Source organism: Rhineura floridana, chromosome 10 (assembly GCF_030035675.1).
Source record: "Rhineura floridana isolate rRhiFlo1 chromosome 10, rRhiFlo1.hap2, whole genome shotgun sequence".
NCBI lineage: Eukaryota > Metazoa > Chordata > Lepidosauria > Squamata > Rhineuridae > Rhineura > Rhineura floridana.
In genome coordinates, this window is record NC_084489.1 from 50,702,559 (window position 1) to 50,718,483 (window position 15,925).

Sequence of the window (15,925 nt, forward strand, 5' to 3'; positions counted from 1 at the left end):
ATTAATATTTTATTCTTGTCTGTGTGTACAAACAAATTCTACTTCCAGAGCAGCCAGTTGGCTGTCATAGCTATAGGCTCAGATTCTATATGCAGCCCAACCTCACTGATAAAAAGAACTGGGTACTGGGTTGCACATATATTGTGCTGGAAACAAACAGTAACAGAGGTGAGCAGAATACAAAAAAAAACAGGGGAGAGAATATTATTTTGCCCCAGAAAGGTAATTATGTCATCACACACAATTTTACTTTTTATAGACTTTACTTTTATAGAATGTTTTAGATTTAAACAGAAGGCAGGTCAAACAATTCTGTGTTGTGTCTACCCGTTACTGAAGTTGTAGAATTACTTTGGAAAATTCTACCTTGAACCAAAAAGGCAGATATACTGTTGAAAGATTAAAATAATCTTTTAATTCACAAAAAGGATGCTGAAGATTTCAAATAATGTGAATGCTTGTGCATTCTACAGGAATTTTCAGATACGAGACAAAATGAAACCCTCTCCACCAGTGTTAAGATAGCTATATATTCTCTGCCTTGAGTATTGGGTCCTAAGAAAGGAAAGTGTTGAGCATCTCTGTAATTTTGAATCAAGTACAGGCTTGTCAGTGAGTTTACTTGTGCTTCCAAGATGCAGAGCCTTTTGAAGACTCATTTTTAGCCTGGTTAATAATTATATTATTATAATTTTTGCCAAGTTGTGATTGAACGTTTCTCTGCTTGGCCACCCCATACTTCCTCCCCTAAATCCCTCTACTCACAGTGTCAGGTCCCTAGGGACAAATCCAGTTTTAGCCCTCAGGTGCATACAGATGGAGAAACACCTAAAAGGATGATCAGGCATGAAATATTTGCAAACAATATTTTCTGATATACATTTTACCTTCCTTGATATTTCCTGTTCTCTATTAGGGCTCTTTGAAGTTTTCTTAGATGCTTTCTTTGCAGTGATTCACAGACTACTGTATATCTGAATGGTATAATTTAGAAACCATGAACTAACATTGTTCCAATATATTATATGCTTCCTTTACCTTTGCTGTAGTCAGCAACCTTCTGCGAAGTTACATAAAGTTACCTGACAAAAGGTGACAGGCAGATCACATGATACACTGAGAAATTCTCCTGCAAAAGCTCAACTGAAATCAGTAGAAGCCATATAAGAGCATGACTGGGCTCCTCAAAAGACCATTCTAACAGGGTTTGTGCTAAATAATTGTGGACTGAATCTGGACACTACCAGTGCATGCTCCATGTTCTCTCTCTATGAAATGAATCTACAAGCTCTTTTTATTTATAAGGTTCCACTGGTTTCTGTGTTGCCAAAGGAATGGTTGTCAAACGTCTACAACCAATGAAATAATTACGGCCTCATTTGTGCATCATAGTAAAACATACGTTAATGGTTTACCACAAACGTGCTAATCATGCCTGCTTTGTTCTTCCCCACTAGCATGCAGAAAACTGTGGTCCCTGGTTTAGCACTGTGACCGAATCAGGGACCATGGTTTCCTTGCTCAAACAAACCAGGATCAATAAGCAAAGCACAAGCCTTGGCTGCAGACTGTGGTTTGTTTGGAAAATTATGGTTTACAGTTTCATAGGTTTATCTTAGACTGTGAGGAAATAGCTCACTTCTTAGTTTTAAGATTAAGTTTTAGAAAATCTTTTCTAAAAAATCTATAACCAAATTATTTTTCAAGGGGAATAAGTGATTTGTTGTCCTTATAATGTTAGAGCAAGGGCATCACCTGCTGCAAAAATGCTCACAAAATGGTAGTTTGGTTGTTCATTGATTAACCGCATTGGCTCCTCAAAACAAATGTAAATATAGAAATACTTTACATTGCAGAGGGATTGTCAACTGCAGAAGAACTGGCAACATGTGATAACTTTTCAAAATTCCCCTCCCACTTCCCACTCTGGAACACAACACCTCCAACATGTGACAACACCCCAGAATCCAACTGTTAATAATTCTGGTCTCATTAGCCCAATAAAAATCTGCTGCAGGGACAGTTTAGCAATGTGCATTTATTTTATTGTGTTAACACTTATGTAATACCTTTCACCAAAAAAATACATTCCAGAGGCAACAAACAATGCAATACAAAAATTACAATTAAAATTTCAATGTAAACACCTTCATTGTGTTACTTTGTTTTTATAGGAACCACAATAAAAATGTGTATTGTTAAAGTTACTTGAATGAAAAGTATTACAGAAATCATACTATAAGAAATGCCCCATCTAAAAATATGTTCTGTTGCCTGCCTGTTATTTAACACAAATGATGTTTGAAATATTAGCCAATTTAGTACGTTAGTATCTCCCTTAATGATATTTTAGATTATACTATGGAGTAATTTTTGACAGAATAAAACAGGGAACAAATATTTATTAGAATTAAAACCAACAATAGTGGTAATGTTGCTTTTGAACAGGTAAAAAAATAATGGTTAATGTCAAAGAAAGCACAAAAATTAACAGTTCAGCATACAACACAGATGATCTGGGATAAAGATCCTGCTTGCCAGAAAATTCACAAAAAAAGTAAATTCTGTCCAATTAAAACTGCTTCTGCCTTTCTCTGGGAATAATCAAATGTATATATTTGAATATAGAGAGAATCTCATTCTTCTGCTGATATACATGCAACATTATACAGAATTTAATACAACTTAGATTTCCCAAGATATCGCTCAAGTTATTTAATAGAAAGTCATCTCTCATTTACCATTAAATAAATATCTCATTTATTTAAAAATGTCTAGTATCTTCTGTGACATCTGATTAAACATGGTTATAGAGAATCCAACATGCAAGGATTTCCAGTTTCAACAGGAACATCACATTTAATCACAGTTTTCATTACACACACACAAATATACAACGTATCTAGATCTGCCAAACTTCACAAAATAGTTTTCCCAAGAAAAAAGCATGTGCGCACCCCAACAATTTAACTAAGAAAACATTTAACATTTGTTATCTGCTACATTTGTTATCGTAACATAAAAGCAGGGGGTTGGATCCAGACTAAGGCTTCAATCCAAAACACAGTTACCCAGGAGTAAGTCCCACTGAACCCAATGGAGTTTACTTCTAAGCAGCCTAAGTTAGTTCCCTTAACATCAATGGGACTTAAGTTGTGGCTAACATCCCATTGACTTCAGTGGGAGTATATGCAACTAACTTAGGCTGGATCCAACCCATAGAGCAGCTTTCCCCAACCTGATGCCCTCCAGGAATTTTGGACTACAGCTCCTGTCAGCCTCAGCCAGCATGGCCAAAAGTCAGGGCTGATGGGAACTGTAGTAACAAAACATCTGGAGGGTACCAGATTGGGGAAGGCTGACAAAGTATTAATATGAAAAACTTGTGCTATGCTTTTAGATAACCATGCTGCACATTCCTTCTGAAATACTTACCTTTGGCACAGAAGAAATGTATTCTCTCCCATCCAACTCCCAGTAAAAATAAAATAAATAAATCTTGCACCTATTAATTATTCATACACACTACAATAGTGAGCAAGAGAAGTTCAACTAGACTTTAGTTGGAATAAGACATGTGAAATGAATATTTGGATTAGATGATATCTAATTTAGTTGGACATGTAACTATTTGATCTTTTCTGATACTTAAACCTATCAATTTTACATTTGACCCATACAAATTAAAAAAGGATCAGTGGTAAACCCATGTGTGAGTGTGCATATGATACACTAATAAGAATATATTTCTATATATAAATACATACCCAGATTTCACTCTCTAGTGGGTACAGAGGTTTGCAATGGAAAAACTGATCATCATAGAAACTAGAAGCATATGTGGTGATGAGAATAAACAGCAAATGAAAAACTGCTGAGTCCCCAGGAAATATTGTATGAAAACCCCAAAAACTATGGCAGCAACCCATTCTGCATTGTGGATGTGTACAGTCAATTTGGTATGGGGTTGCAGACAATTCTATATTTCACAAAAGGGATAAAATAGAATCAGACACTGTTCAAGATTTCCACAAAGCCATAAATGTTAGAGAACTTGGAGGTTGTTCTCCAAAATAAGCTAGATTTTTCACCACCACTTACTTCTTGCCCATTTATTAAATCACAGTGCAAGAGAGACTAATGTACTACTCAATGTCTCCCTTTGTAAAGGCAAGCCCCAAATGTCGACACGGGGATAGTTGATTTGGAATTAAGGGGAAAATTTGTGGGGTAGTTTTAGAGGAGTCCAAATTATAACCTGTTTTTTGCAGCTGAGTTGCCAGAATTGGCACAGGTTTAACACACTGTAAGCAATATCACAGAGGACGGAGAATGTTAATGTTTAGCCAGACGTTATTCAGATGGTGTGTCACAAACTAGTATAGTTACATTAACACACAACTTCTGAGTATTTTACTTCAAGTGATCAAGGTACGTGTGTCAATTAAGTGATTCAACTATGACTCACACAACACTGAATTTTCAAGTGTAAAATCATACCAAAATCTTGTAAGGTTGTCACTGACATCACAGGAGAGCAACTGTCTGGGGAAGTCATTACAGGCATCTTGTACTGCCAGCACATGTGGCGCAAGAGTGAAAGGTACATCACTGAGAAGTTCCAGCATAGAAGAATTGCTTTCCATATTCTGATTTTTCTCTGTCCCCACCTCTGTCAACTTTGGTTGATTGGTTGAATTTGTCTAAGGAAACAGAAGAAAATTTTTTATATAAATCATGCATTTGTTTGCAGTGGCCTTTTCCCAACTATAGTAGTAGCGATTGGCTAGAATAAAACTAAAAAGGCCAAATCATGCCACGGTGTGGCCCAAGCTCAGCTCATGACCAATAATGACCAGTAACAAATTGAGCATCTCCTGTGAAGAATGAAATCTGAGAAGACAGGGAACATTTGTGTGTGAGGATGGAGGAAGCAGGTGATCTTTCAGCTAAGTGACTGGCAACATTATGTCTACATGGGCACTGCTGTTAGCTGAGCATCTCTCTTTAAAAAGGCATCTGCACAAAGCCATTACTTTAATCAGATAGTGATCTAAACAGACAAGAGTTATTCTAAAGGTTCCAGTATTCATTTACATGACTCAATCCTGTATCAGCAAGTCTTAAATTAGATTACAAGGCCCTTTCCACACAAGCAGTTTACTATACTATAAATGTGCATTTGTTTCTCTTTGGTGTTCACAGCCTATACAACTTTCTTCAAGATTTTTTGTCAGAGGGAATACTGCATTTTTCAAGCGACAAACAATAATATTTTGTAGCTGGATCATCTGATTCTTTCACCAGACAGTGCATTTATTGCTGTTGTGATTAAGCAGGGTCAGGTGGCCTGAAGGAAGAAAAGGTCACCAAGATTTGTATTGTTTCTCTGAACAATAAGACCACAACTGTGTGTGCTGGATCAAATCACGGGTCCACTCTCCCCTCTAACAGAAAATGTACCATAGTGTATGCTGCCCTTGTCTAACTGCATAAAAGATAAATCCCTAGAGTCTCGTTTTGTTTGCTAAAACAACACCCTAGGGAACACCTGTTTGCTGCTTAATTGTTGCACAAATGTAGGATTTCAAATAATGACCCATATTAACTTGACATGTGAGGGAAAACATGTATAAAGTTAAGTACACTTAAAAAAAAAAGCTGGAGAAATGCAGGTAACTTAATACATTTTCCAAATCCATTTATTCCTCTTCCTTACAAATTACATGAAAAGAATTCTGAAGAAATGCTACACTGACAACAATAGAAGTTAGTATTTTATAGAGGCACTACCGTGTAGTAATGAATGATTTACAAAAATGCTGTTCTGAATCTTTAGCAGACAAAAGAAAGGTTCAGCTCTTGTTTTTAAACTGCTCAGCACCCTAATTATGGCAATGTGCAACACATTGTTTTATTCAGCATTGCTTTTGCATGCAGCAGGCTCCTCTTCTTCTGGTGCTGGGTGCCACACCCAGCTCATTTGGAGAAGTTCATTTAGCTAAACAAGGATTAACATTTCAGCCTTGTGGGCAATGTATGCAAGTGCACAGCTAATCTCTCAGAAAGTCAGGGTGCTTGAGAAAAAGAACTCATTTATAAAAGCAGGAAATGAACTTACCAGAAACTCTACCGCTACCAAGCTAAGGCTCTATGCCCACACATCTCAAACACACAAACAAGAAAATGCAGTCCTGAGAGTCTCACAAAGACTCTCAAGACTGCAGACCTAGGAATAAGCCCCACGGAACTCAGTAGTACTTACAGTACCTCGACCAATGCTCTCAATTTACAAATGGTAAATTGTAATTTCGTTCTGTATGATATTTTATTTTGAAACACAAACTCAAAATCAATTATTGTAAGGTGACATTGATTTTATGTTGGGAAATGTTTGTAAGAAACATAAAAAACTGAAACATGTCGCTTGCAAAAGTATTTAACCCCCACACATTAATATTCAGTAGAGCCACCTTTTGCTGCAATAGCAGCTTTAAGTCTTTTGGGGTAGGCATTTACCAGCTTTGCACACAGTGTCGGAGGGATTTTGGCCCATTCTTCTTGGCAGATTTGCTCCAAGTTGTTCAAGTTGGTAGGACGTTGCCAGTGGACCGCAATTTTCAAAGAGCACCACAGATTCTCAATGGGATTGAGATCAGGACTTTGACTGGGCCACTGTAGGACATTCACCTTTTTGTTCTTGAGCCACTCCAATGTTGCTTTGGCCTTGGGCTTGGGATCACTGTCCTGCTGAAAAGTGAATTTCCTTCCAAGCTTCAGTTTTTTAGTGGACTGCAGCAGGTTTTCTTGCAGTATTTTCCTGTATTTTGCTCCATCCATTCTTCCTTCAATTTTAACAAGATGCCCAGTCCCTGCTGATGAGAAGCATCCCCAAAGCATGATGTTGCCACCACCATATTTCACTGTAGGAATGATGTGTCTTGAGGCATGAGCAGTGTTGGGTTTGTGCCACACACAGCGCTTAGCACATACATAGTTTTAGCCAAAAAGCTCTATCTTGGTCTCATCTGACCACAAAACCTTTTTCCACATCGCAACTGGGGCACTCTCATGCTTTCTGGAAAACCCCAGATGTGCTTTGAGATGGTACCTTTTGAGTAACGGCTTCTTTCTTGCCACCCTCCCATACAGGCCAGTGTTATGCAGAGCTCTTGATATGGTTGACTGGTGTACCATTACTCCACTCCTAGCCAGTGAACTCTGTAGCTCCTTCCAAGTGATTGTTGGCCTCTCTGTGGCTTCTCTCACAAGTCTCCTTCTTGTTCGAGTGCTGAGTTTTGAGAGATGGCATTTTCTTGGCAGTGCCTGGGTGGTGTGATGCAGCTTCTACTTCCTGATTATTGATCCAACTGTGCTCACTGAGATATCCAAACATTTGGATAATATTTTGTACCCTTTTCCTAATCTATGCATTTGCATTACATTATCTCTCACTTCTGTAGAATGCTCTTTGGTCTTCATTTTCCTTCAAATCCACGGCCTGACCAATGATCCTTCAACAGTGGGGTTTTTATCCTGACAATGTGACAGCAACTTTGATGGTTCACAGGTGGAAGCCAGTGGTAAGGTAACTGTGTCCTCGACAGGGCAATTTCTTTCATCTGTGTAAACTGGGAGCTTCTACAGCACAGGGGTTGAATACTAATGTAAGCAACAGGTTTCAGTTTTTTATGTTTCTTACAAACATTTCCCAACATAAAACCAATGTCATCTTATAATAATTGATTTTAAGTTTCAGTGTTTCAAAATAAAATATCATACAGAACATAATTACAATGTACCATTTGTAATTCAGTAATATGAGAGCATTGGTCAGGGATCTGATTACTTTTGCACGGCACTGTATTTCTGGGTAGACATGTATAGAATTGTACTGTTAGTTAATTACAGTTTGGATATATAACCCAAAGTAATGGTTGTACTGTGATGTTATTTCTCTGGGCAATAAACACCAAGCATAATGCAAAGTGACATCTAATGCCCTGGCACAGTTTGCCATTCTTTGTTTAGTGAGTCTGAGTTCTGAAATAGTCTGTATGAAAAATACTAGAGCTACCTTTGCCAACTTGGTGCCCTCTATAACTCCCATCAGCCCCAGCAAGTTGGTGAAGGTGACTCGAGACCAAGTACACACACACTGTAGTTGCACATATACACTCTAGCCTAGATTGGATGTAAAATGTATTAACTATCAGATTCAGAAGCCTGAAATTATCATAAAGTAGAATTGTACAGAGGCCTCTGTGACAATTTTTGCATTTTGAAGTCACTCATTCCTTCTGTGCCTAAATTTCCTTCCATTTTACTTTTTTATTTGGTCTTTTTCTATCATCTTTTTAACAATCATGCTATTAAAGGAGCTTCTCTCCTGTTTAGTGTTATATTCTTCCTTCTCTCAGGTGCATTGTTGCAATATGAGGAAACGGTAAGGCAACACCAACAACGCAGTAGTGTGAATGTCTTTCTTCTCTAGCAAGATTTCAGTTTGTAAAACCAGCCAGAAGCAAAGCTCAATGGAAAGTAAAGGGGGGGGAGAGGGGGGGTCACTATACCCACTGGCTCAGTCCCTTGTTTCTCAAACATCAGACGGCTCTAATTAACTGTTTCTAGTTCACTCTGTGCTGACCCTGTCCACCCTGGGACAGTGGTTCCCAACCTGGGGTCCATGACCCCCAGAGGAGCCAGAAAGTCATGGGGGGGGCGCGAAGAGCCAAGAAAGGAATTATTTATTATTATTTTTAAAAGTCTTCAGGATGGCTGAAACAAACTGAGCAAGTGCGAGTGACCTCCATCCCTGGCTCCTCGCCCGGCCCCACAAGGAGACCAGTTGCTGATTGCTCTTCCTGAGCTCCCAGCTCCTTAACCCTTATGGAGAAGGGTAGCCCCAGTCTTTGCATGCTGTGTGGATCAGTGGCAGCAGAAGCAGTAGCAGAAAGAGAGTGCAGATATGGTGGCGAACCTGTACAGAGTGGGAGGTGTGTGTGTAGAGGGGGGGGGCTCTGGCCTTCTCACAACCCCTTCCCATAACCCACCAGACTCCTACAATGTGAACAACAGAGAAAGAGACATGCAGCAGCGGCAGCACACTCTCCCCTCCCCAAGCATTTTCCTGTAGTCCCACACAGGCCATTACCAGGCTAAGGGAAAGGTGGTGGTGGTGGAAGGGGGTGAGGGACAGAAAAGAAGGGGAGGTCACTCCTCACCCCTTTGCCGCAGAAACAGGGGGAGAGAAAGAGGTGTCAGTTGAGGAGGATTTCACCCTCACGTTCCCTGTCTACTTCCCTCCACTCCCTCTTATGGGACACCCTCCCTTTGGTGTAAGGGGACAGAAAGAGGGAGTGAGGGAAAGAAGAGGAGTAGGACCATGTGTATTTGTTTTGAGGTCTCACTGCCACTACAGGTCTCTCCAAAAAAGGAAGCACCTAGAATGGACACACAGCCCACTTTACTCCAACCCTCCCTCCCTGTCCTCATCTCCCGAGTACCCTCCCAGCCACCACCACTTCTTACTTTCTGCCTTCTTTTGACCCACCAAACCTCTCCCCCACCCACAACTTGCCATGTCTTTCCTCCCTCTAACACTGCCCCTTCCTTCGCATTATGCCTGTCTCTCTTTTTCTTCTCTCTCTGCCCATTCACACTCGCTGCCTCTACCCCCAGCGCCCAAGTTCGCTCCTGTTTTGATTTTGCATATAGGCTTGCGTGAACCATGTGTTTAAATTTAATATATATATTTTGGGGCTTTAATTTCCTGCCAGGCAGATTTCTTTCTCTCTTCTGCTGCTGTTTCTCTACCTGCATGTAAATCATGGTGATGGCCAGAGTAGCAGGAGGAGGAGGACCAGCAATTAACATGTGGGGGTCATGACATTTTTTGAGGTTCTGGAGGGGGTCTCATACTCATAAAGGTTAAGAACCACTGCTCCAGGAAGTAGAGAATTGTTTTTGTCCCATCTCTTAATAAGCCCAACATGAAATGTCATGTGCATCACAAATAAATCAAGTATACCTCCCATATAGTACCTTGCCCCGAGAGTGACCTGCAGAAACTGTGCCACTTAATAAAATCACAGAGCAGGAAAATGGCTCTTAGAAATGGGTAAAACAAATTGTAGATGGAAAGCCATGGGAATTTAACACAGCTTCATAACAGACATGGAGTCCTTACGAAGTTAAAGTTGTCTTTATTTTGTATCAAGGCTCGTTTAAGGAGCAATCCAAACCCAAGGTCCCCTGGGATGAGCAGAGTTTGGAATAGGTGGATCTCTGGCTCAACCTGGGCTCAGCTGTGGCTATACCAGCTGAACTCCCTTATCCCAGCTCAGCCCGAGATATGCCAATGCAAGTCTACCATCCTGAAAAATCTAAGTCCCCAAAAAGGGGTATTCCAGAGGAAGGGTGAGACAGGGCAAGGGGAGACTTACCCCATTCCAAATTCCATTCAGTTCAGTCACATAACCTAACAACCCAGTGGAATGTACATTGGCAGAAAGTGCGGTGTAAGTCAAATTCTATTTTAAAGTCCCTCTCTGGCTCTGCTGTCAGGAGCCCCACTTCGGAACAGAGTATGGAACAGGGGTAAATTACCCCTGTGTAAATTATGCTGACTTCCTATAGTTTGGATTGCTCTGCCAGTTTCTCTTTGTTCAGATTACATTATTATATTCAAATAATTTGAATAGGTACGAAACCTCAACTAAAGATGTTCTAAAAATCCATTTTGTAGCAAGTTCCTTAGAAGTAGTTTAAAGGATTTTAGCTTATACGTAAGTAGCTCAAAGATTTTAGCTATACAATTCCATTTTTAAAATGAACTCTGTGTACATTACATGGTAAACATGTGTGTACACTTATGTAGGACAAACAAGCTGTGTCAGGATGCAACTGTCCCAATCATCTTTAAAAACAGTGGGTTGCATCCAGTTGTGTTACTCCAAGGATGGAAAGCTCTTTGATTCAGCAGAGATTTCTGTGAATGGAAGGGGGGGCATTTCTACACATTTCCCCTTTCTCCTGAAGCCAGTGCCACCTCCAATATTTCCAAAGGGTCCTTCAACCTACTGGAGCAGGTTGAGTTGGGGAGCACAAGAAGGCTACAGAAGGAAGAGGGGAATCAGCAAAAATGCCTACACCTCTTTCCACTCATAGAAGCCTCTGTTGGATCAGACAGCCTTCTGCAAACGAAGGGCCACAACTAGCTACAATCTGTGTGGCATTTGGACTATAATCTAGCACACTTTTGTGAACTGCAAAGTTGTGAGAACAACCTTAGGGGGACCACATGTCAGTGCTGGGTGGGGCCAGGGGCAAAAATGGGTGGGGCAATGGTTATAACTCTTACTTTAGTACAATATGACACATTCTGGGCATGAAATAGCCAGAGGTTTTTGGTGCACGCGCGCACGCACGCACGCACACACACACTCTGCCATCCAGATAGGCAAGAGGCATTATTATAGATCCAAGGATTCATTCCTGCCAGGCAAAAGCACTCCAGGACAGTGCAGAGCAGGACCAGTTGGGGGTATAGCTAGGGGAAGAAGGTGGCCTAGGAAAAGTCCCAAGGGCCTGACAGAGTGCCATGGAGGCCCACATTTGGCCCCCATACCTATCCATTCTGGACAGTTTCACAGCATTGTGGCTACCTGAAAAACTGACACCTCCAAAATACATCATAAAAGATCCAGGTAAACTGTAATTTGCAATGAACTCTACTGAAGTAAAAACAACAACAACAAACCACTAAAGCAGGCCTCTGAATCCTGGTCAAGTAAGTTTGCCTTTGGGGTACTGAATTCCTATGAGCAGAACATGCATAATAAAACATAATAAAAGAAGTGCTCCTTCTAGAAGGAAGTACAGGATATAAATTTTATTAATAAATAAAAGCAGTAGTAATAGTAGTAGCAGTAGTAGTAGCAGCAGCAACAGCAGCAGTAGTAATACAAACTTGCACAAAAATGTATTTAATTAATTAACGTACATCCCACCCTTCCTTCAAAAAGGAGCCCGGGCGATAATTATAACTAGAGAGTTTAACACCAGGAAAAATGAACCAGATCTAGTACCTACACACTAGTACAAGGCTGTCTGAAAAGGTACAGGTCTATACGGAAGATCTTATCAAGCTAAGTTAACCTTTACTTCTCAACCCTAGTAATAAACGAAACTTTCCCCTACCTTTCCTTGGAGAAACAACAATGGTGACAAGAACAAGGCCAGTATCTGTCAACCCCACAATGTTATGCCAACTCTAGCAGTACTAAGTATGGAAGCACAGGACAGCACCTTATCAATTCTGTTAACTCGCCAAGCTGGTTCCAACATGCATATCACAACAAAAATGTATTGCACAAAGTCAAGGTTATAAAAATGGCTTGTCCTTCCATGCTTGTATCTTTCAAGCACATCGTTTACAGCAGCATGCCTGGAGAATCTGATACTCTACATTAGTCATGCCGATTCTCTTTAACACTCAACTTTATCCAACTTGTCCCATTACTGAAGTGTGGGGCATTCAAAACATATTCTTCAGAAGTTTCCTATGTAAAATACTGTCAAGTGTAGCCATCACAATTTCCAACTAAAGTGAAATGTCATTTGCAAATAATTCAGAAGAGCCTCTTTAAAAATTACATTAGAAATTCAGGAACCTATAAAGAAGCTACATTTACAGCCGGTGATAAACGTGTATCCCCATAAACAAGCTCTTTTCTTTTTCAGTAATGATTTCTCAGCAGCCAGTATATAAATATGTATGTTCGCAATTCAAAGAGATGAGCAATAGTACAGAATCCTACAATGAAAAGCTTGTGTTTGCAGACAGAACTACAGTGGCAAATATTAACAACGTAGGGAAAATTGGCTGAGACTCAATTATTTCTGAGGCTTTCAAAAGTAGCACTGAGTCCACAGCAGTAATTCAGTAATGAATTATATTCAGACAGGAGAGTAAGCAGAACAAAGCAGCTACAGCATAAGGTTTAGATGGAAAGCCCAGGTTCAAATCCTTTCTGGCCAATGAAGTTTTCAGGGACAGTGGGTGGCTGTAGTTTGTAGTGGGTGGCTGTAGATCTCATATTGCCACCCAATCTCATGGGCTGAAATTTCACCGAGCCTGAACATGCATAATTCTGGGCCCCACCTCAGGCTATGGCATCCCTAGTATAAATTCCTGATCTCCTAACATCCTCTGGCATCATGGTAAAGCAAACTATAGCTTACAATGAATGAACAGTGAAATGTTGGTACACACAGCTAAAACTGAGGCCCAACTCACTCCTCACTTTCTGGGAGGAAACAGACCAGAGCATTAGCTTAGTGTTACATGCAACCAGCACTCACGGTTTGTTTCTATCCAAACAAACCATGAGAGGAAGCCAAATCAGCATGATTGCTTAGTCACGGTAAGCCATAGTTTCGCTTGCCACAATGTGTGAACCAAGCCACTGTGGTCATGCAGACAGAGCCCATGTGTTGTATGTGCAGAGGGCTCTATGCAGATCTTCAGCTGAAATCATGGATATCAATGGTGGAGTCTGCTACTGTGATCCTACTTCCCCCCCCCAAATTCACTGAATGCATGATCTTCATGTGCACAAGGTTTGTGGGGTGTATTTCAGCTGTCTGCTATATAAGAAGAGCTCTGGGGGATAGAACCAAATGCCTGCCAAAGCATCCTGTTTCCCACACATATGCCAACCATATTGCTCTTGGAAGCCTGGAATCAAGCCATGAGGCCAACCGCCTCATCCCATTCTTGTTCCCAGCATACAACTGGTAATTTGGAGGCACACTGTTTCTGAACCCAGAGGTAGTCACTGACAGCCTGAACCACTTGCCATCACTGAAAGGGCTTCTCCTCCTCCTGGGTGGATAAAGATTACCTTTTTACCACATACTCTACCACACGTCTGCACCTTACTTACTTAGAAATAATAGCAATTAATTATAGCATTTTCCTTTTTGAAAGAAGAGAAGGAATGTTTACATAAAGTGTGGATGTCCTTGGGAAGATTTAATTTGAATCCAGATGAAGCATGAGAGTGGTTGTTCTCTCAGAGATCATGAAGTACAGTCAACATAAAGCTTGAGAACATCCTGTGGGGATGTACAAGGTGTCCTGCACATTATAGAGAGACTTACATGCCAATTTGATGGAGAAGTTTTGCTTTTCTTTGGAAGTCTGTAGTAGTTTTCCTTGATTTTCTTTAATCAGACATAAAGGTTGGAAATACTACATTGTCCAAAAAACTGGGGCCAAAACACATCAGCATTCTTCAAAACAACTTATGAAAAAGCTGAGAATAGAAGCCACTATTCTGAAAGACAGCTGGTTTTGACTGTTCTTCATTTCCCATAGCTCAAATATCTCAACAAGGTTTGCAAAATGAAGCTTTTAGCTACATGAGGCTGGACAGCATACTTTTGGGATCCAAGAAATCTTAAGTCAGTTCACAAGAAAAGTGTCTCTCAAAACTCCTGTCAACTGCTATGGTGCATTTTGAATTGCCCCTCTAAATCTCTTTTATTGGTTTTAGGGGGAGACTTCCTGTATTTTCACATAAGCAGGATCTTCTTCAGTAGCAATTTGTGAACATGTGTCTGAGAATTGTAGCAAAGAACAGCTAATTCAGTGTTGGCATCACTTCTGCTCCGAAACTGAGTGCCATCACTGTTCGGATCTATTTAGGAACTGGAAAAATCAAATAGAGGCTGAAATCATCATCCTATTTCCAAATATTTGCAAGGGCTATTGCAAAAAATGGAAAGCCATTGTGATAATAGAAATACAAAGTGCTTGAGAAAGGTTGCATGCTCAATAATTCCTCTGAATCAGCTTAATTATTACGAGAAAGGGCAGAAAAGCATGCAGCAGGGATTGATTAAATGATAGCAACTTGTACTGCACTCCCTGGATCTTTAATGTTGCTCTACTACAGCTGCTGCTAAGATTCCTTAAAGCTCTGCTCAATCCCATGAGCCAATCACTCAATTCAAAGAGGCAGAAGAGAGATGATCACACAGACTTCAAGATAAATTCCCTCCCTCTCAAATTCTTCTCTGTCCCCTTGAACAATCTGAAATGGATCTTTCTGAATATCAGCATGCAGGCCACACACACATTCTTTAATTCTGTGCCACAACACACACTCAAGCACAAAAGTTTAGTATGGAGAACAATGTAACATCTTAAGAATCTTAGTTTTCTCATTATTTTAAAAGGAAATTTGTAGTACTTATGACTGCCAAGTTTGCCTTGAAAATGCATGGGCAATTCTTGAAGCTAGAGAGGGAATTCAGCAAGATTTCTAATGGGCAGGGCACTTTCTGTAACTCGACGATGATGAAAAATATGCAAACATAGCAAATGTGCTAAAATGGCATGATTTATGTAGGTTTTTCTTGATGCCTTACTGCAAGAGTGTGTGTGTTTTAAAAAATCACACATATCCAGTCCCACTCCATTGCCTCTTCAGTAGCAACCTGACCTCAAGCCTTTGGCTCTCTGACACAGAGAGTATGCAATTCTGGTTTAGGATGCATACACCCCAAGCTGAGTCATATCCTCTGGTTCCCCAGATAGTTCAAACCAGAGCCTGCTCTCTAGCTTTCTTCAGCCATACAGAGGAGATGTGAAGTTTGAGTCTTTCTCATGCCCTAAAGAGCAAAGCATAAACAAGGGTCAATAAAATACAGTGTTTACCACTTGCCAATAATGATCACTGGCTCCTTTTGAAGAACAAACTCAAAAAAGTATTACAGTACTGACTTCAAGAGCCTGTTTGGGAGGTCAAAGAGCAAGACAATAAACTGAGCACTTGATTCATTTATTTGCTGGTATATTGCTGGGTTACATATTTGATGAACCAGCTGGTGCAGGAATTGTCTGACATTGGAGAAA

General features: G+C 40.3%; 2 protein-coding genes across 2 annotated transcripts in view; both read right to left on the reverse strand.

Moving 5' to 3' along the window:
• GLCCI1 (glucocorticoid induced 1) overlaps positions 1-4,552 on the reverse strand; it is a 99,144-nt gene extending 94,592 nt beyond the window's left edge. Inside the window, exon 1 of the mRNA XM_061585832.1 lies at positions 4,501-4,552. Coding sequence (XP_061441816.1) covers positions 4,501-4,528 — 28 coding nt within the window. The 5' untranslated portion in view covers positions 4,529-4,552. The remainder of the gene's footprint in view (positions 1-4,500) is intronic.
• UMAD1 (UBAP1-MVB12-associated (UMA) domain containing 1) overlaps positions 2,029-15,925 on the reverse strand; it is a 53,518-nt gene continuing 39,621 nt past the window's right edge. The window contains exon 4 of the mRNA XM_061585835.1: positions 2,029-4,703. Coding sequence (XP_061441819.1) covers positions 4,458-4,703 — 246 coding nt within the window. The 3' untranslated portion in view covers positions 2,029-4,457. The remainder of the gene's footprint in view (positions 4,704-15,925) is intronic.